Below are 21,483 nucleotides of genomic sequence, written 5' to 3'. Positions count from 1 at the left end.
AAAACCTGCTCTGAGGGGCACTGACAGCCAGCACTAGTTTTAGCCTATTGTTTGCGTTGTCTCTGAAGAATGCCAGTGGGAACTTCGATGACTATCTACATAGAGATTAAAAATGGGCAAAAGGGACCTTATTTGAATGCCTCATCTGAAAGATGGCACCTCTCCTGGACTAGGAAACCTTAGTACTGCACTGCATCAACAATGTATTGGGAACCCAGCACCTTTTAAGTCATGTAAAGTCCTCACACAGTACCTTGTATCTGTTGTTAGTATCTGCAGGTTTTCACCAGTGCAACGTCAGCTATTATGTTTCTGGTGAATACTGGTTGCTAAAATTGAGGTCCTTTTAATAGGAGTCTGGTTCATTGAGAAGGGTACTGGAGTAAGAATGTTCCAATCTGGAGAACAAACAGGTTTCTTTTTAACTACTAATATGTATTACAGTAACAGCATTTCACCTGGGTCAGTCTCCTGGTAAACTGAATGCCGTACGATGGTGAAAAAAGAGAGAGGCACTTTTTTGTCTTGAGCATTTCCATCTTTGAAACGAACAGCATTGAGATGGTCGTGATGGGGGACGGTCAGATAAATTACAAAGGGGAGTGGATTTGGCAAACATCTGCACATAAAATAATACCTCATAAGAATAAGATACTGGATTTAAATGATTCGGCAATGCTCTCTGCTGTAAGATATACACTCGTGTAATTCAAATATGCGAAGCCACTTTTATTGTAGTTCATTTCCTTTTAAATTACACGATGAAGTACTCTTTAGCATTGGGCCTAATAAGCAGTGAATCTCTCAATGCACCAGCAAAAATGAACCATCCATGCAGCACTTGGCTTTTAACTCATCATAGGGGAAAAGTTAAGGTCAGCAGTTAACATAACCAAACGAAGCTGTGTTCTTCACACTGTGTAAGTTTTGACTGGCTTGTACAAAGGATGGAGGAGTCTGTGGCTCTCCCTGACAGTCTCCCAATATTCTTGAGGTGGCTGAAGGAAACAGGACCTGCAGCATATTCGACCACAGCTTGACTCGGAATCGGAAGGAGAGGGATTTTTGTCAGACAGAGGAGAAAAATCAAAGTCAGCTACCTGAAAAGCAACATCAAAGAGGAGGAGGTCACTTCCAAATTTAGGGCTACTCTAGCAAGTGAAAAATCAGAAATGGAGCCAGAGTCGGTTTTTCTCTTAACAGGCCTATTACTAACATTTTGGACAGTACCACAATATAAATAGAGTTCTAATATCTAGGAAGATCTGGTCTCTGACTCTAGTAGCATGCATATTAATTATAGACATAACACAAGAGAAAACTCCTCTAGGTGAAGAATATAGGAGGATGGGTGGATGAAGGTTACAAAATATGCTCATATGATTACTTAGGACAGGGTATTAGGTAGAATGGTACTATCTTACTATTCAACCTCCTTTCCCACTACCACTACCTTCCTTCTTTCCATCCACGCATGGTTACCCAGGATATGTCCTTCTGTGAACGCTCCCCCTGCACCTTCCCCAGGCAATCCATCCCTTCCCTAAGAACAAGAAAATATTGGAGAATATTAATGGAAATTCAATTTTAAATCGATTTCCCACTAGAATTTGCACTACAGCCTGAATCAATGAGTTACCGTCATCCAATAAGGACAAAGAGCCCTGCCACGTGATTTAAATGACCGCTTACACAGCTTAAATTTCTAAGAGTGAATTAATGCAAGAAACTGCTGTGGAGTGAACTACAGACCAAGAATAATTAGGTGAAACTATTCAATAATTGAATATTCAATATTTGAATAATTTCAAATATAACTGAGAAAATCACTCTCTGTTTGTGAGCAATCTGCAACCAGGAAAAAAAGAAACACAACAAAAAGAAAAGGGGTGAGGTAGAAATTCATCCAGTGACTTCTTCTGAATTATTTGCCCAGTGCAAAGCAATGCTACCCCTGTACCTCCACAAGATCCTTCTGCTGTGAGCTGCTTCGGAAGGTCGTGTATATAACAAATCCCAGCATCACTGAAATCAGAGTAATACATGGCAGGGCAAAGAAAGCCGGGTGAATACCTGGGGAAAGAAGGAATATGTCCAGTATAATATAATGCACTGAGATCAGGCCATTCTAGGTGAAAAAATTTTAAGACTGGGTAGAATGAAAGAGTAACATGCACTTGGGCACAGGTTATTCTCCCCAAAACACTATTTTAAAAAAAAAGCAAATTGCACTGCTGTATTTGAATCATTGTGGTGTATGCTAGATTGTTTTCAATTCTTTTAAACCAGCCTTCACTTTGCCAAATATACTTCCTCTTCCTCCCTCCTCAATCATGTAGCATTTTAAGCATACTTTGTGACTACACCGGGGACACAAAGGGTGCTTGAAGCTGCTCTAAAGTAGGCACCTGAGGATTTCCCAGGCTACTCCCTGAACCTGCCCTAAGTTATGGCAAGAGTTGAATCAGTCCTTTGCTGACCCGAAGGGTCCAGAAGCAGGAGACAGAAAAGTGAAATAAAGTCCCCTGGATCTCTCCTCACCTCCAGGTGTGCAGAGCATTGGGCCCAGAGAAGTGGAGGAAAAGAGAATACACAGGATCATTAGAAAATCCAAATGCTAAGGCAGGGAGCGATTCCACCCAGCAAGCCTGCTTTGTAAAAATATTCTACCTGTTCTGTCGCCTAGTGAAGTAAAGCAGAAGATATCAGAACAAACTTCACATGGGGCTGGTAAATCTTCTTGATGCAGTTGCCTGGATTCTGAACTGGCTATGGCATTCAGAACCTTCAACCTCTAGGCCACTGGTTCAAATCCAGCCTAAATGTTGAAGCAACCAAAAGTAATTCGCATCTGCTGGCTGTCCAGCAGCTTCAGTGAAATGAGGTGGTGGTCTCAGCCACAGGTCTATTCGACGGGTGCTTGCATCATTACAAGCTGGCACTTTTGCTGGCTAGTTCAGGCCAATGACTGAGGACCAGAATGGGGCCAGCCCTTATGAGAGAACAGGGTGGTGGCGTGGCAGGTTGTAAAGGTCCTTTCCTTCTCCCCTTGCATGGTCTGCACAAAGGCAAGGTGTGTAGATAGCTCCTGAGTGTTTGTGTGCATGCTCTTGAGGTGGGCAGGAATGAGGGGTGGCCAGGGCCCCCTTCATAAGCTTGGGGGATGGGTTGGCTTTGCAGCCCCCAGTGTAAGCCAGTGTCTTAATGGCCATGGAAATTGAACTGCCCTCTTACCCCTTCTCCTGAGAATTTTTAGGTATTCTTTCACTATTGCTCCAGCAAGATGCCCTGGCCATCCTCTCTTCCCCACCTGGCACTTACCATTTGCTCAGTGCTGGCCCATTACAGATCTCTGAAAACTGGTTTCAATTCTGGTTGCCCTGTCTCAAGAAGTGTATAACACAGATTGATGGGGTGGGGGATTGGAGGGGCAGAAATTGGCAACAAGAATAATTACAGACCTGGAAAGAGTTCCCTATAAAGAGAGAGAGACTGAAAAGACTGGGACTGCTTATTTTAAGGAGGAGGTTAATACGAGGAAATGTGAGAATTTGTATGTCCTGTTTAGCCTCTCACAATGCATGAGCTAGAGGCCACTCGTGAAATTTAAAGGCAGCAAATTTAAAACTGATAAAAATACATTTTGTACACAAGTGAGTCATCCTGTGGAACTCACAAGGTACCACGGAGACTTAGAATTTTAAAAAGGAGTAGAACATCAGTTATATGAGAGAGGAAATTTAAACAAAAAAACCCCCCCGAAAAAACAAAACAAAAAAACAAAAACAAAAAAAGAGAGAGAGAGCATATAACCTTCATGCTTCAGGACATAAGACAACCTCTAGCTGATCAGGGTTAGGAAGAAACCATCTCTGGGCTGGTTATTCCATAACTGTCCACTAAGAAACTTTCTGCACTGTCCTCTGAAGCTTTTGCTAGTGGCTACTGTCAAAGGCACATCGAGTCATCTGAGCTAACATGGCAGTTCTTCTGTATCTCCCATCTCACCTGTTGGCCACACTTTAATCTCATGGTACGTCTGCAACATGTTCACATCATTCTCCACTCTCACGCTGAGACAGTATTGTCCTGCATTACGAAAGGTATGGCTCAAGCTGTAGGAGGAGCCATTAATCACCACTAGATGGCACTTTTCCCCTTCAAGTGGAATACATTCTGCCTTTATGAGCCAGCATAAGGTGAGTGGAGGGCTGAAATGACCAGGAAAAAATTCAGCAGAGGCTTGTAAAAAATTATTTGAAATAGGAATGTATGAATCACATAGTTTAAATAGCACAGGAACGTTGAAAACATTGACGCTTGGTGTAAGTAGTAATACTGCACTGAACTAAGGCTAGAACTAAGTAACTGTACACACATTTATCTATTAAACACGTCTTCACAACACTTACATAGCCATGGATATTTTATATAGACCTGACAGCCAAATGCCTGAGAAGCTAGTGGGGCAGACAGCTTTGTGTACAGAATGTGAATGACAGTTTCTGATTGCCTAGGAAAGAACAGCAGTACACACACAGATCACGTCACAATTCAGGACTTACAATTATTATGGCTTAGCCTACCTCTTGTTGGGAATAATGACCAAAGTCTCAGCAGGCATAAATCAGTGTTGTTCCCTTGACTTCAGTGGAACTATACTGATTTACACCATTTGAAAATGTCCTAATACTTGCTAAGACTTTTCCCAGCTCTGTTAGTACCTTAAAGAACCCTCATTTCTGCAATAGCATGAATTATTCTTATGCCAAAACATTGCTGGGGGGAGGAGAGGTGATCAGGGGTTGATGGAATGATTTTCAGTGTATGGGTTTTTGGTAAACATTGACTATTTGTCTTTTGTGTTGTGGCACTGATTACCTAAATCATGTGGTATTGTTTTTGTGATGCTGGTAGACCAGGTGCCAGCTTTTGCCAGGTCTGTAGGCGTCAGCTGAGCATTGACAGATTCAGAGCTGGAGACCAGATGTAGCTCACCTGGATGTTAGTGTTGTTCAGGTTGGGTGCTAGACTTGTAAGGATGGGTTTAGTGTTTAAACTCTATAAAATGCTTGTAAATTGCTGCATGCATTAATGCTACCTGTAGTGTCTGCATCCCATGCTATAAAGGTAAACTTTTGCTTTATAACTGTAAAAATGCCTCCTCTGAACTTGTAAACTCAGACAGGAGGAGTGATTCCCTCCGCTCATGAAGGAGAACTATCAAGACTAACGCTGTGTCTACACTACCACTTTCAGCGCTAAAACTTTAGTTGTTCAGGGGTGTGAAAAAACACCTTGAGCAACAAAAGTTTTAGCGCTGAAAAGCACCAGTGTAGACAGCGCTTTATTGCTGGGAGCTGCACTCCTGGCGATAAAGGTACCACCGATCGTTTTGGGTGGTAAAACACAGAGATCTCCAAGGTCAACCTGGTTTAGCCCTCAAAGACATTCAGTGGACAGATTACTACATCTCTGTCACCTTTGGAAACCACAGACTATAACTCAATTGTGCCTATATGTTGCCTGCTTTAACCTGTAAATAACTCTCTCATTTCTTTTCCTTAGTTGGTTTACTATAGGATTGGCTACAAAGTTTGTCATTGGTGTGAGATCTGAGGTAGAAATTGACCTGGGGTAAGTGACTGGTCTATTGCGATTGGAAGCAACCTGAATATTTTGTGATCTTTGGTGTATGTGACCATTTATCACTAAGTCCAGCTTGCCTGGGTGGCAAGATAGACTGGAGTGCCCCAGGGGCTTGCCGGTGTCTTTATGGTAAGACTGGTATGGTGCTTCAGGAGTTCACATTAGATTTCACCATTCTAGTAACTAATTATAGAACATACCACAAGTTTGGGGTGTTTGCCCTGCTTTTTGACAGTCTGCCCTGGGGTTGGCACTCATGATTGTGAATCATTCCACACAGAGTGACAGTTTGTGCTTGGCTGACTGTAAATTTTGAGACAGGATAATAAGTAAACTTCTGTTACTATTTTTTTGGTTGAATAATCATTGGGGCTAAAATTTGTGAATTCACAAATGTTTTCCTGAATACTGGGAAGCTGTCTGAATGGACATGAATAATATGATACTATTATTAATAGAAAACTAAACTTTGATTCCTTTATTTCTTTATGAAAATTTGTTATGATCAGGTTGCTTTGTTTGTAAGTCAGTTCCATTTACCATTATGAAACGCTGTAAACATCTAAGAAATATATTTTAAAAATTGAAAACAACCAGGACTCCTAAATATTTGGTGTTGGCCACCTTCAGAGATGGGATACTGGACTAGAGTGACCTTGGGTATGATCCCATCTGGAAATTCCTATGTTGCTAACTTTTAGTCCTAATTCAACTCTAGCACTGAGGTTGGAGAACGGACTTCATATGTAAACATTCTGCACACAAACAGGAGTGGATGTCTATTATCGTTTTCATCAGTTTCACGGTATGCTACATAACCAGCCTTTCCTTGATCATCTTCATCATCACATTCCACAGCCAAGACTGAAAAGGAATCCCCTCTAGACACTGGAGGGGGAAAAACTGGTTCCACAGCCTGAAGATATACCTCGGGGTCCAATTCTCCATTCCTTCTTATCCAAAACACCCATTCATTTTGGAAGCTTTGGGTCTTTTGGCCTGTATGGTTTTATCAGAGCTTACCAACTAAGCAGGACTCAGGAAACACTCTGATAGGAAACCTTCAAAGGAAACCCAAGATGCTGCAAGAAGTGGTGCTGGCAATGCATAAAAGGTGCATGTCTCCTTGAACAATCTCCATGGGTACTGCATTTTGAATTAAATGTGAAACTGAGGTCCTAACTGCCTGTGGCAATTAACGATCTCATGTGGTTTTTAACAAAAGTAGGGGTATTAATCGTAGAGCCCTGGCCAAATTGCACCTTGCCGGATTACATTCTGCATACCTAGATGCTTCTGCAGTTTTATCTAGACAGAAACTGTCTCCATGTCATATAGAAAGTGAAAACTGTTACTGTCTCCAGATAAAACTGCAGGAACATCTAAGTATATAGAATGTAATCAGCTTCCAATCCTTTGTGCTCCAATCCTCTGAGGTGCTGAGTGCCCTCAACCACCGCTGACTTGCACAGGATGCTTAGCATCTCATGCGATTAGGTCCTTAAATACCTGCTTTATTCCACCCCGCATATAGCTGGATTTCAGTGGCAAGTGAAAGAATCCTCACAAGGGTATATATGGTTTATAAAGTGCTTCCGGAACAGTTGGCATGAAAGGTGCTGAAAAGGTAAAATATTATAAAAACGTGTCTCTCTATTTTTCATCTCTTCCTCAACTAGGGCAAACAGAAACGGACTTCATTCCCAGAGGTCAGAAAATGTTATTTTTCTTGTTCCTTGGACAACTAGAGAGGTCAATGTCTGTGATGCTGTGACACACCCAGGATTGTCATGTATGTCCTCTGCTCATAAAAAGCCTATAAAAGAGCAACAGATGAGCTTAACACAACTATTTGGATTAAAGACTTGGCAAAAGGTAAATAAAGCTTGTACATCACAGCATCATCTTAAAGCAATGTCACAAAGCTCTTTATTTGCTAGAAATATATCAAGGTACACCACCATTTCCACCACGTTTTGGCCATATAGCTTTTTGCTGTGTTTTGCTTGTGCTCTTTATTTACATTTTTCAGACCTTTGCTCTACATGGTTCTGCAGAGGTTCATCTGCTGCTCTCTGGACTTTGATTCTGGTGATAAACTTATCCTTTCTTGATCCTTTTTATCAGCATCCCATTCCTCCAACCCTGCAGCATATTCATTGCTGAGCGAAGAAGTCAGTTTGTGCTTGGTTCACTTTGAGTTATGCTTCTGTCATAAAAATCCCATCCCCTCGGGCCAGATTTTAATTAGACCAGTTTATTTATCATTCAGTGCTGCTTTGTATCACCCATATTATTTTTAATATGTTGGTGCTATTTCTTCCACTAGAGTTTAGGGTGTGGTTGGGTTGTTCATTCTAAAACCCTGTTTCAGGGGTCTAAAATTCACCTGCCAAACATTTTTTACAATTTATGTTAATTTGCATGCAATCTAGGCCCTGCCCCTGCAAATGTGTAAGCTCATGAGAAGTCTTGCTTGGTTCAACAGAGGATGACTTCTGTCCAGGCAAATTACCAGTGATGTCCTGGTGTCACAAAGTTTGGGCACCTGGCAGGAGTCTTATGTACACCTGTACTTGTGCTACTGCCCTCCAGGAATAGCTCAGTGGTTTGAACACTGGCCTGCTAAACCCTGGGTTGTGAATTCAGTCCTTGACGGGGCTATTTAGGGCAAAAATATGTCTGGGGTTTGGCCCTACTTTGAGCAGGGGGTTGGACTAGATGACCTCCTGAGGTCCCTTCTAACCCTGGAATTCTATGATTTGCAATGCACACAGCAACACTGTATCAACCCAGCCAGCTCTCACAGGCAGGCCTGGCAAGTCTCACTCACTTGGAGGAAGACTTATTGCTGTGGGATAAATTTTAAGGCAGAGTTTGTTCAGTATCTCTCTCTGCTGATGAAAGATTCTGTCAAGTTTTCCAACAAGACATTGTGAAACTCCTTCCCTATCTTAAAAGATCTCCTTCACTCAGACTGTCACACAGCTTGACAGAGCATCTGCAAAGCTAAACTTGGGTGTGCAACTCTTGTGTTCTTACAGCCTTGAACCTTTAGTCCCAATGCAACACTAAATGCACCAAAGTGGTGCACTGCGAAGAGGGCCAAGACCAACCTCTGCACTGTAAGCTTTCTCTCCTCCCCAGAACCAGCTGTCTTTGGCTAACTTCTTCACCATTATCCAGTTCTTTCCCTTCACTCCTCCCCTTCTGGGTCTACTGCAGCTCAGACTCTTCTTGCCTGGTTCACCTTGTGGCTGCTGTTACCTGGCTGAAACAGAACCCTAGCCTTACCACTCCCTAGTGTCAGCCCTGGTGTGCCTTTTGGTTAGCGTGCCCTACATGCGGCATGCAGGTTTCTTTAGTGATAGGGATCAACGAGGAAAACAAGTCCAGAGCACAGTTTAAAAAGCCCCTTATTTTCCTTCCTTTTTACTGCTGTTTCTCTTCTCACTGTCCTCTTTGATTTTCATTAACATTTGTGTTGTGCGTAAAGCACCTGGGGATTCTCTGAAGAGAAGTGCAGTTTATTAATAGTCTACATTCCTGCAACCTATTGCAGTACGAGAGATTTTTAGAGTCATGAACAAGTAATGTGCAGTAATATCCTGTTCACAGAAAATAAATCTTTCTAGGATCAGTTCTGTAACATGCAACGGGTTACACACTGGGGAAATCAGAATTAAAAAACAATTTTTTTTATAGCAAAGGATATTTGTGTGTTACTTACCTGCCATTGATATGTAGAGATAAACTTAAGTTTTCCATTACACGAGTCTCTCTGGAGCCTATGACATTTATACTTTTAACAGCATCTGGAAAGAACAGTGTGATAAAGTCATGAAATTGTGGCTTTAAAATCAAAAACAATTTCTTGTTTTACACTGAAAGTTTAATTTTTATACACTTTTCTATGCTGGCTTATTTTAGTCACATCAGTGATATTTATTTATCATTATTTGTTTTTGCTAATAAATAGAATCGCCTCAGATGAACTAATATGTTTTGTCAGTTATCTTTAAAAATTACAATTGATTATTTTTATTTTTAGGCTTGGAAAGATTAGATTTTTATTGGTAAATATTGATTTTACCATATACACACAAACCAACAAAAGAAAATTTCCATCAATGATCATTAAAATTCACAGATAGGCAAAGTAAGAAAAGTGCTGCCTGAGAAATGATTAGAGTTTGATTTAGGATATTTATTTTGTATATTTTGACAATGTGAGGTTGACAATTTGTGTTTTAACCATTACAAGTGTTAGCTTTTTGAATCTCAACATCTAGTGTCATTAAATAATTATGGAATGACCCCACCATTGTCTGTACTTCCTCCCAGTAACTTCCTGCCTCTGTAAAAATGTAAATCTTTGAAAATCTAAAAAAATGCTTAACAATAAACATTGATATTATCTGCTAAAATTATCAAAAAATAAAAATGAAATTCTGCCAAGCCTAATTTCATGCATTTAGGAATTGTCCTTTGCTATGGCCTCTGGGTGCCAAAGCAAACATAAATTAGCCTTATGCAGAGCTAATCAATATAATTAATGTAAATAGACCCATTACCCAATTTTTAAAATAATGATTAAAAATTCAAAATATTTTTGTAAGGTTTACATTTTGCATTTTTTTCACAAAAATGTATTTTACAATTTATTTACTAAAAACAAGGTTTTTGATACATAAAATCTTTTTACCATGGTTATGATAAAAAATTCAGATTAGAAATCTTATAAATAATTTCATTAAAAATTAAAAATTTAGAATTTTTTTTACTTAATGTTTGTTTTTGAAAAGGGATATTTTGATGATAATAAAACTGGTCACTTGAAGAAAAAAACTGAAAAGCTCTGTTGTTGAACCATAGGTCTGATGCAATACTTTATTAAAGAGCTCCACATTCTGTTTAATTATCATGCTCAACTTATGGTCTAGAAATTACATTATACTACAGCTTGTGCAACAATGCAGGAAGTTCTGTTTTGCGCATCCAATGCCATTTATAATTACCCAGCAACTCCAATTCAGTGGTGAAATCTCCCGTTTTCTGCACAATCTTTCTTTCATGTGTGGGACTCTCAATTTGCTCCCATTCAGCTACAACTTTGAGATGCACCTTGCAATTCCCCACCGTAGAATAATGATAGTAGACAAAGGGTTCTTCAGTTACCAGCTGAGTTCTATGGGTAGCATGAAAAGATTTAGAATCAGCATCATCTCTGTTTAGAAACTGCATGCACTGAATGTTTTAGATACATGAAGGTCTGAGTCCTCTTTGTTACAGCAATGTAAATCAGGACTAACTCCCCAGAAGTTCAAGGAGTTATACTGATGTCAAACTGGTGAAAGTGAGATCAGAATTAGGCCCACCAGTATGCTTTTCTTACTGTGTCATTGTTTTCCTTGAAAAACTTAAACAATCATCCCTAAATATCATTCATGGGTCAGAATTAGAAAGGGTGGTAATGATCTACTATTTCGTTTCTTATGGTCAGTAAAGCAGGGGTGCCACAGGAAAACTAAATTCTTTAGTAAAAGAATATGGGCCACTATTTAAAAAAAATCAAACCTGAAATGTAGCACACAAACATTCATGCCAGAAGTGCTTATGCATTCATCCAATCAGAGAACAGAAACAGCACCATGTGACTATCTAAGGTATTTATAGATGGCCAGTTATTGTAATATCTAGACACTGTTCAATAACAACCAAGGGAATACAATCGATTCTTCAAATGTATTTAAAAATTACACTTGAGAAAACTGCAATCTGCTCATGGAGATTCTGTAAGCAGAAAAACATGCTCAAGTCATTAAATATATTTACTATGAATTATTTGTTCAGCTCTATGTATTTGCACTAACATACCCTCTCTAACAAAACATGGACTTTACCCTAAAAACCTGGATCTCAACACCTCTGCAATTTGGGGAAGCTCAGCACACATCAGCACCTAAGTAGCATAATGAAACTTGGAGACAGACCCTAGGCCAAAGTCTACATTTTTAACTCACAAGTTTGTGAGGTCCTAGACTGTCTGAACATTGTGAGTGTAGGAGTGTGTTACACATCCTTACTAGAAGCACCCAGAGCCTTTCCATAAATAAACAACTGGACATACCCATTTCCAAAATCCCAGTTGTAGATGAATGATGCCGACTTGAAATAGTTACTCGGATCATGAAGAAAGAAAGAAATCAGGGTCAGAGTGTCTGTGGCAGAACTGGAACCTTGTTCGACAAACGTTCTATTGTCTTCTATTTGTGCAATGGTAAGATTCCCTACTATAAACTCTGCAGAAGATGATGATAAAGGAAGAAGAATGAGACTGTATTTCACTTTCATAGCATTACCTACAAATCTCAAAGCCTCATTTAAACATTAATTCTTTTAATCTCTCAACATCCCTGGGAGGCTGGGTAAGCATTTTTATACCTATTTCACAGATTGGTAAATGTTGGTAGAGATTAAATGATTTATGCAAGGTCACACAGCCTGCAATAGAATCCAAGGGGGGAAATCTTGGCCCCATATAAGTCCAGAAAAGTTTTGCCATTGACTTCAATGGGGCAATGATTTCACTCCAGGAGTCCTGACTCCCTGTCCCTTGATCTAACCAATACACACACTCTCTAAAACAAAGTATAGGAAAAGAAAATTTTTACTATTGTGGATGACTGACATGCTATACACAAGCCTATAATGATTTAAAATACAGTTATACAATGTAAAGCAATTCTGTGCAAACAGCATAGTGAAGTTTGAAATTTCATGTCTCTCAGTGATGATATCCTCATATTTGCTTGGTTTATAGCAGGGGTTGGCAACCTGCAGCACACAGGCTGATTTTTAGTGGCATGCTGCTGCCAGCCAGGGTCCTGGCCGCTGGCTCTGCTCAGCCTGCTCTGGCCTGGATGGACGGAACCCTGGCCGGCAGTGGGCTGAGCGGGGCTGGCGGCCGGGACTCCAGACCGGCAGCGAGATGACCCGCTCAGCCTATTGCTGGTCTGGGGTCCCGGCTGCTGGCCCTGCTCAGCCCGCTGCCGGCCTGGGGTCCCGGCCACCGGCCCCACTCAGCCGACTGCTGGCTTGGCATGCGAAACCTTAAATTAATGAAGACTTGGCATACCACTTCTCAAAGGTTGCTGACCCCTGGTTTATAGGCTGAAAGATAGTTTAGGGATGTGTTTACTGCATTTAAAAAAACGTGCAGCTGGCCTGTGCAAGCTGACTCAAGCTGATGAAGCTTGGGCTTGCGAAGCTGTTTAATTTCAGTGTAGACATTTGGGCTTAGACTGCAGCCCAAGTTCTGGGACCCTCCTAGGGTTGCCAGTTTTCGTTGGATGTATTCCTGGAGATTTCATCACGTGACATAATCTTAAAATTGATTAATTAAAGATTAATCTTTAAATTCCTGGAGACTCCAGGCCAATCCTGGAGGTTTGGCAACCCTACTCCCACTTCACAGGGTCCTAGAGCTTGGACTCCAACCCAAGCCCAAGCAGCCCTGTGACCCTAAGTCAGCTGGCACGGGCCAGCCCCGGGTTTTTAACTGCAGTGTAGACATATCCATAATGGCCAGCACTGTGAGTGCAACCTGTGATACGAAAAATTGAGTTGGGATCTCTCTAGATCGTCCATGATCATGCTGATCAGATTCCAAGGGATAAGCTCATTATAGATAACTAGACAGGTTAGACGGATCACCTGTAACACATAGATTCTGCTATCCAGTGGCAGATTAGCCATCGGGCCAATTGGGGCGCTCCTAGGCTCCATACGCCTGGTGCTCCAAGCGGGGTTGGGGTTGGGGGCTTGCTCCACTCCCCCCACCCGCCCGGCATGCCTGCTGGGAAGCAGGGTTGGGGCCCTCACTTGTTCTGGCCCAGGGCCACACAACCCCTAATCCGCCTCCGCTGCTGTCTTGTTAACAAATCTCTCAATTGGCAAACGAAGCTAGAATGAAAAATCACGCTTCCAGGCTGGGACTGACTCTGCAGAACTAACTGGAGACAAAACTAAACAGACTTATTTTTTATATTGGAGCTTTTCCTTGGGCCCTGCAAAGCCAGTGCTTGGGGGACTGCTTGCTTGGGGAAACTGGCAAGGTAAAGGTGAATCTTAGCTTTCATAGGTTAAAAAGTTTCTCTTTCTTTTCCTTGTGAAGATAGCCTTGAAAACATAAGCCGATGGAAACTGAGCACTGAGATTGAAAGGAATAAGCAGATAGGATCTTTCAGTCCTCTTCTGCCTCTTATTGCCAAAGCAGAGCCTGTGCGCACACTCAAACTCATTGTGTAAAATGGCTTGGTTAAGTTTGAGGTGTTTCTCAAAGAATGATCTCACTAACCCTCCCTCAAATTTGCAGGTGTTCCCTGTGGCTAGTATTTGGATCCTGATGGACAAGAATTGGTTATGTTTAGGGATGATGGAGAAAATCCTTTCACAGGCCCACCCAACATTCCTGAGGATGAGTCCATTGGACAGTAAAATCAGATCATGTGACTCCAAATAGCCACATGATCAGATCTGTTGAACGGGTAAGCTGTTTGGGGCAGGGACTGTCGTCTGTTCTCTTTGTACAATGCCTCGCATAATGGTCCGTGACTGGGCTCTTAGATGCTACGATAATACAAATAATAACAACAACAACAACAGAGGTGCTATTTTACATAGGCCTTGTCTACACTACGGGGTAAAATCGATTTTAGATATGCAAATCGATTTACTCACCCGTCCTCACCGCGTGGGATCGATGTCCGTGGCTCGCCATGTCGATTCCGGAACTCCACCAACACGAACGGAGTTCCGGAATCGATATAAGCGCGCTCAGGGATCAATATATCGTGTCTAGATGAGACGCGATATATCGATCCCCGAGCAATCGATTTTAACCCACCGATACGGCGGGTAGTCCAGACGTGGCCATAGTCCCACTTGTGACAGTAGCCACGCCTTCAACTGTGCTCCAGCTACAGCTATTCAAAATACTTTTATACAAAGTATAATAGCTCTACCATGCCGATGGCCTTGTGATATTCCTACTTCAGTCATGTCTTGTGCACAAGTTGGATGTGACTGATAAAGGGCAAACTTGTACATTGCTGCTGCTGGAGGTCAGCTCAAGTTTGGAACTAGATATGCTGAGCTAGTGTGACAGCAACAATCTGCATCTCCAGGAATCTAGATTTCACAGAATAAAAAACGCCTGATCCATACCAGGCTTGCTCTAGCTTTTGTGAGCTACAGCTAGCAGAAACATGTGAAGTACAACTGCTCAAACATCAGGTTTCTAGCATGGCTTTCTTGAGTAGTGGGCTCAGGGATTTTTTTTGCAAGTGAGCATCTTACTGATTTTCTGTCTTGGGTAGTCTACAGCATGGGCTGGTGACCACAGTTCATGGCAAAAAATATCTCTGTCCACCTGTCAAAAAAACTGTTCTAGGACCCTGCTAGTAGAAGCCATGTTAAACACAGTTGTAGCTAGCACTGTTCTGAATCCCAGAATATGTAGTGCCTATCTCAGTGGAAGGTGTGAAGACTTGAATGAGCTGTTCAAAGATATTTTACCTGTAACATGAAGCATTGTGAAGTTTTTGGCGATCGGCTGACATAACCAACAGTGTGTCTCAGTTGCCCAGACAGAAATGGGAAAGTCTCCAGAAAATTCACCCGTCACTGTAATCATAGAGTTAAATCGCTGCTCTGATTTCTCAATCAAAGTCAGAGGGGTAAAAATCCAGTTAAAATGATAGGACTTTAGGTCACTAATGAATGCAACATCATCATTCTTCATACTCAAGCTGGCATGAATTGTAGCTTGAGCTCCTGTTGTGATGGGACCATTGCTGTGGATTTGCAGAACATACTGCACTGTAAAATCAGAAAACAAACGTCATTGTGTTTATATATATTCTCCCTGTGATCAAACATGTGAAAAAAGTATTAACGTGCTGTAATTATGTGGTTTTAGCACCCGATTGCACTAAATACAGTTAAACCTCTGAACAGGCACTGCACGTTGGTATTTAAAAATATATGTATAAACATTACTCTCCTCTCTTGCTCCATGACTAGTTATATGTTGTTTAGAATTAAAACAATTCACAATGAAAAACATATATTTCCATAGGAATGGGTCTGGAAATGTTAAAAAATAGAGAGGGGCCCAAACCAAATAGCTAGATCAGAATATCCACAAAACTTGGGGGAAGCTTAGATCCAGATTTGGACCTTGCAGTTGGTTAAATAAAAGTGTATACGTAGAGAAGGGGCAAAACATATCTGTAAAGTAATAAACCCTCCCCAGCTTTGTTTGACTTCTGAAACGTTACAAGCTAAACCAAATCCTTCCTGATAAGGATCTGTTCCAAGATGTGCAAACGCCTTCCATTTTAGGATGGTTTTTCTCTTTCTGTGTCACCATGTACAGGAACTCCTCACTTAAAGTCATCCCGTTAATATCATTTCGATGTTAAGTTGCTGATCAATTAGGGAACATGCTCATTTAAAGTTGTGCGATGCTCCCTTCTAACCTCATTTGGCAGCTGCCTGTTTTGTCCACTGCTTGCAGGAAGAGTAGTCCCTTGCAGCTAGCTGGTGGCTGGTTGGAACCAGGGTGGACCAGCAGCCCCCTATCAGCTTCCCACTCCCCTAAGCTCCCTGTGCAGCAGCTGTGTCCCTCCCCTCACTGCCATGTGCTGCTCCTGCCCTCTGCCTTGGAGCTGCTCCCAGAGACTCCTGCTTGCTGTACGGGGCGACAGGGAAAAGCGGGGCTAATGTCAGGCTGTCTTCCCCTCCCCCCTGCTCCTACACCCCGCTTACCCCATCTTTCATAGAGCAGCGGAGACAAACGATGGAGGGAGGGAGCTTCTAGGCAGCAGCTTTCCTCTCAGGTCTCAGCAAGTTGATTTAATTAACAGGCCATGTACTTAAGCCTGGGGTCAGCTACTTAAAGGGGAAATGTGCATTTTTTCTCTCACACCCCAGCTTTGTGTGTCTGTCTGACCTCCCTCCTTTCCTGCTGTCTTGTAGAGTGTTGTGACTGTTAACCCTTCAGGGCTCAGTCAATTGCTAGTTCATTTAGCATAAGGCATTCCCTGGGAAATATCCCACCCTCTGACTCCTCCACCTCAACCAAGCTTCACAATCATCATCACTGTGTACCAGTATTAAATTGTTTGTTTAAAACTTATACTCTGTGTGTGTGTGTGTGTATGTAGTCTTTTGTCAGGTGAAATTTTTTTTCCTGGAACCTAACCCCCTCATTTACATTGATTCTTATGGGAAAATTGGATTCGCTTAACATTGTTTTGCTTAAATTCGCATTTTTCAGGAACATAACTACAATGTTAAGTGAGGAGTTACTGTACAAGCCTGAACACACTTTTTACACCAACTTTGTATGGTGAGGAGAAAAAAACCCTTGTGTAGCTAAGAGAAAGATTCTGTGCAGAGGAAAATGCAGGTTTCAGCGATCACCTGGGCCAAGCTCCCTTAAAGTGGTTTGTAATTTTAAAGTACAGGGGCAAGTTCAGTGCTGGTGGAAGCAGGCACAAACTTGGGCCAGATTTTTAAAGGTACTAAAAATGCAGATAGGTGCCTAGCAGGAGTTTTAAAAGTGCCTAGGTGGCTGACTCCAGTTGAAATCAATTGGAATTAGGCACCTAGGTGATTAGGAAAATTCCACCAGTTGCTGAAGTACCTCTGTACATGCATTAAAACTCTTGGTGTTTCAGCCTCTTATCACCAGAGCAGAATTTTTCTTATGGACATGGGGGTGATGATTTGGTCTTGGGAAATCATTACGGAGCCAGTCTCTGCATTTGAAATAAGACCAGTTTTACTTTAAGCCTACAAAAATAACAGGTATTAGTCGATTGTGGATTTTGCAACGCAAGCCAGAAACTGAAGCACACACGTCATATGAACATGCCAACTGTTGCAAGTTTATTGTGAGAGATGTGATCACTAAGTAAAATGAAGCCTCATTCATGATCTTGTGATAGAACTCTCAAATCCCAGGATTGTTTTTCTACCCTGGCTGGGTGTGGCTCCCGCTGTCAGCCCCGGGCGGCTGTTCCCCTGGCAGCCTGGAAAGTGGGAAAGGGGACCCCACTGCAGCCCCCTGAGGCCTGGGATGGGTGAAGAGGAGCAGAGGTGAGACTAGAAAGGCTGAACTATGGCCGGAGGGCAGCAGGCGGGCTGATGTGAGGAGGTAAGGGCTGATAGGGTGGAGATCTGTACTGATGGTGGGTTCTGAGCAGATGGGGTGAGTGCTGGGAGGTTGAACTGAGGGTGTTGGGGTCAGGGGTCAATGGGGAAAGGGGGCTGAACTGATGGGTGGTGATAATGGGGAGTGGGGAAGTGAAGTGAGGGGGACTAATTGGATGGGTTGGGTGGGGAGAGAACTGAAGGAGGACTGGGGGGCAGGATAAAGTGCTGGGCAGGTGATGGGGGTGAGAGCTCCTGCAATTGGGGCCAAAATCACCTTATCCGGCACAAGTGGGAGAGTGGGAAATTGTCAAATGTACACGCCCTTGGGATGGACAGGGTTTTTTTTTTAAAAAAAAAATCAAGAGACTGACCAAAACAACACAATAAAATCTTCTTTAAAAATCACACTTTTGGGGGCCAATCTCATGATTTTTGAGGGTCCAGCTCATGATTTTTGATCTCTTGAAGTTGGCAATACTGTACAAGTTAATATCATAGAAGTTCACCCAGGGAATCCCTTTCTCCAACTGTATTCATTCTTCTTGCTAGTTTTTGATCGGGCTTTTGTAGCCACAACTCCATTTCTTCCAATCACCCCCTCCTTCATTAAAAAAAAAAAAATTAAATAAAAAGACCACAACTTCAATGCGAAGAATAAATTTTGTGTGAGCAGATCTGACGCTGTTCTGCAGAACTCATCTTTATAAATAGAGTCATTGTTAGCTACACCCTTCCCTTAATCAATATTTCTGTGAGCAGAGTTTTAGCCTATAAGATGTGTCCCCAAAACCAGGCATGTGATACAGGTTTAATCCCCTTATCTCCTTATTAAACCCAAGAAAAATACAGGTTTTTCCTTTAGCCTTATGTGTATGAAGGAGAACATATTTTTTTGTTTGTTTTATGGTCCTCAATTACTAACCTTTCCTCTCTCCACTTCTTCCAGCCTGGGAAAGAACCAGTCTATGGCCCTAATTTAAAGGAAACATCCACAGCCTAAAATGCCTATGCTAGTGAAGGTCAGCGTATTCAAGGGGCATGAGAAAGGGGGCGGGGAACTCAAGCTCTTGCAGAATGGCTGGGAGTAGAAAGAAATGTGGTGGTGCAAAACTGGAAAAACTCAACTCCTTCCTGATGCAGGTAACCTTTTAAAAACTTAGATGGAGAGAGATGTCACCTATTTCTCTATTTAAGTTAGACTTAGCTCACTGTCCATTTTGCTGAAGCACAAATGGAGGAAAATAGCAGAAATCAGTGGAGGATATCAAAAAGAAATGGGGGAGGGGTCTTATTGAAGTATGATAACTAAGAGAGAGGGGGCTCAAGGTCACACAATGCATAAATGGCAGAGTGGAGTATTTAACCCAGCTCTCCTGACTCTCTTCTCATACCATTTGATGTAAGATGCAACACAGCCATGCTATGAAGGAGCAAAGGGAGAGGTGGGCTGTCTTAGTTTTTGTGACTCACTGGGTGCAATAGCAGTGACGGAGCAGAGATGTTTTACTGCATCCCAATTAGGAAGCAAATCTAGAAGGGGGCTGACAGACTCATTCTTGTCGTCCCAGATTTGCCAAGCCTCACCATGAAGAGGAGGTGGAAGCTGAATGAGGTTTATAGATTAAAAAGGGCAGAAGTAGCTGCCCCTCCCTGCCCCCCCCTTTTGTTCTGTAAGAGAACTTGTTCATTATTGCCAGCTTCCTACTGGGAAGGTGTCCCTTGGCGGTGCAACTCCCTTCACACCTGCTCCAGCTATTCAAGCAGGATGAATGAATACACAATCCACTGTAGAACAGGAAAACAAAAAGTCATCCTTATAAATAACCAGGGTTCAAGCTAGGAGGTTTAACCACATCTCCTTCAGTTTCGGAGTAGGGTTTTATCACTCTTTGGAAAAACGGAAACCTAAAACTGCAGAAATTAGCAGCGGGAAAAAGATCTCTCATCCAATCTGTTCCCCTGCAAATGCAGGACTGTTTCCATATGTAGGATAAATATGACACTGCAAATTTTGCTGCAAATGCAGATACAGCATTTATTTTCATGCAAACGCTAGAAATGCTCAGTTGCTTCTGAGCTTGCCTGGAAATAAATGCTGCTTCTGTGTTTACAGCAGCATAAGATTGCTTTTTAGGACTGCTTCTAATGACCCCTGGGCTCATTAGCCCTGTACTGAGAAAGGAGCAGATCTACCTTACCTGCTGCTGACTTGAAATGGAAAAGGAACAGCACCATGCAAGTCACTTGGAGGATGCTCGGGGTGAAAAATGCCAGGGCCATTTGTGGTCAGTGTGCCAAGAGAAAGCAGCTGCTGTCTGTTCAGCTCCGATAGCCAGACTTCATCTCCCAAATGGGCTCGAATTTGTCTTTATGCTGGGGAGGAGACGGGGAGCAAGCAACCACGGCTGCTGTCCCCTAGAGGCAATGTGGGGTACTGTGCTGTCTGGGTTTTTTTGTTTTGTTTTTTATTTCTTTGTACATTGTTTGCCCAGCAAATCCTGGCTACCTAACCAATGTAGAAAAGTTCTTATTAGGTTTTGTTACAGGTATATTAGTCACCTGTATAAACCAATGGATTAGAAAAATGAGGCAGAGAAAATCCCTGTCTGGGGTGTTAATGAAAAGCTCCTAGAGCTGCAAGAATTTTGAAAATAAAAATCAGGTTTCTGGTAATAGAATAAATGTATTTTGGTATGTTTGACGATGTGCATCTTGCAGAATTTTGTATAAAACACTGTATAAAATTCTACAATAGACTGACCTGTGCAGGGCTTAATATCCCATTAGAAAACAGGTGAAGTACTCTGCCATCTCCTATACCATATTCCTGATGGCAGAGAAAAAAATGCCACCTTAAAAAATCTTCCCAAAACACATGAGTGACGAATTTTTATGTGTCATATAGCTAATAATACAATACAAAGCAATAATATTTTAGGTCCCAATCCTGCAAGCCCATAACTCTTTGCATGTAAGTAGACTCACTGAATGGACTGGGACTACTCCCATGCATAGTTACAAAGGCATAAGTATTTGCAGGATAGGACCTTATTTTGTATTAGCTCTTTCATACAAACTGGATGACACTAGTGTTTTGGAGAATCATGGCAGCCTGGGTAAGATGAGTTACTTTTAATAAAAATATTTTATTGTAAAATAGTCCAAAGCATAGAATGAGAGAGATGAGCTCAGTACAAAATATGATATCCCATTTATTAACTGATTGCTTCTTGCACTACAGCTTGTTAACTTGGATGACACTTCTATAGTTTGTCATGCAAATAAATTTTCTGAATGTGCCTACTGTCTGGGGAATCTTCTCCCGCAACCCACCTTCCAACATTTATACTCTATTCCCTTCTATTTTCTATTCTATATCTTGCTCATCACCATAGTCATCACGAGCCATTGAATCAGTATAGCTGACTTTTCAAAAGAAACCATTGAGCAGAAACAAGTTTTGCCTCCTTAGCTAGGGTAGTTGCTGAAGCTTTTGCTTTCATTCAAATTCAGTTATTTGGTCCAGTCCAGTTCTATGGAAGCTGTGGATCTCCAAGCACTTCACACAAGGTGTGGGGTGGGATTAAAATTATTATACACATTATATAG

General features: G+C 41.8%; 1 protein-coding gene across 1 annotated transcript; it reads right to left on the bottom strand.

The window, feature by feature from the left end:
* Positions 1–542: 542 nt before the first annotated feature.
* On the bottom strand, positions 543–20,254 carry TMEM130 (transmembrane protein 130). The gene is made up of 8 exons (XM_032771001.2): positions 20,073–20,254; positions 15,229–15,531; positions 11,780–11,951; positions 10,668–10,837; positions 9,380–9,464; positions 4,009–4,211; positions 1,961–2,073; positions 543–1,100 (listed from the first exon to the last, which is right to left on the bottom strand). The coding sequence occupies exons 1-8, from the start codon at positions 20,152–20,154 to the stop codon at positions 912–914; spliced, it is 1,317 nt and encodes a 438-aa protein (XP_032626892.1). The 5' UTR covers positions 20,155–20,254; the 3' UTR covers positions 543–911.
* Positions 20,255–21,483: the final 1,229 nt, after the last annotated feature.

This window comes from Chelonoidis abingdonii, chromosome 9 (genome assembly GCF_003597395.2).
Source record: "Chelonoidis abingdonii isolate Lonesome George chromosome 9, CheloAbing_2.0, whole genome shotgun sequence".
Taxonomy (NCBI): domain Eukaryota; kingdom Metazoa; phylum Chordata; order Testudines; family Testudinidae; genus Chelonoidis; species Chelonoidis abingdonii.
Note: the sequence above shows the minus strand (reverse complement) of the source record. Positions and strands in the feature narration are given on the sequence as shown.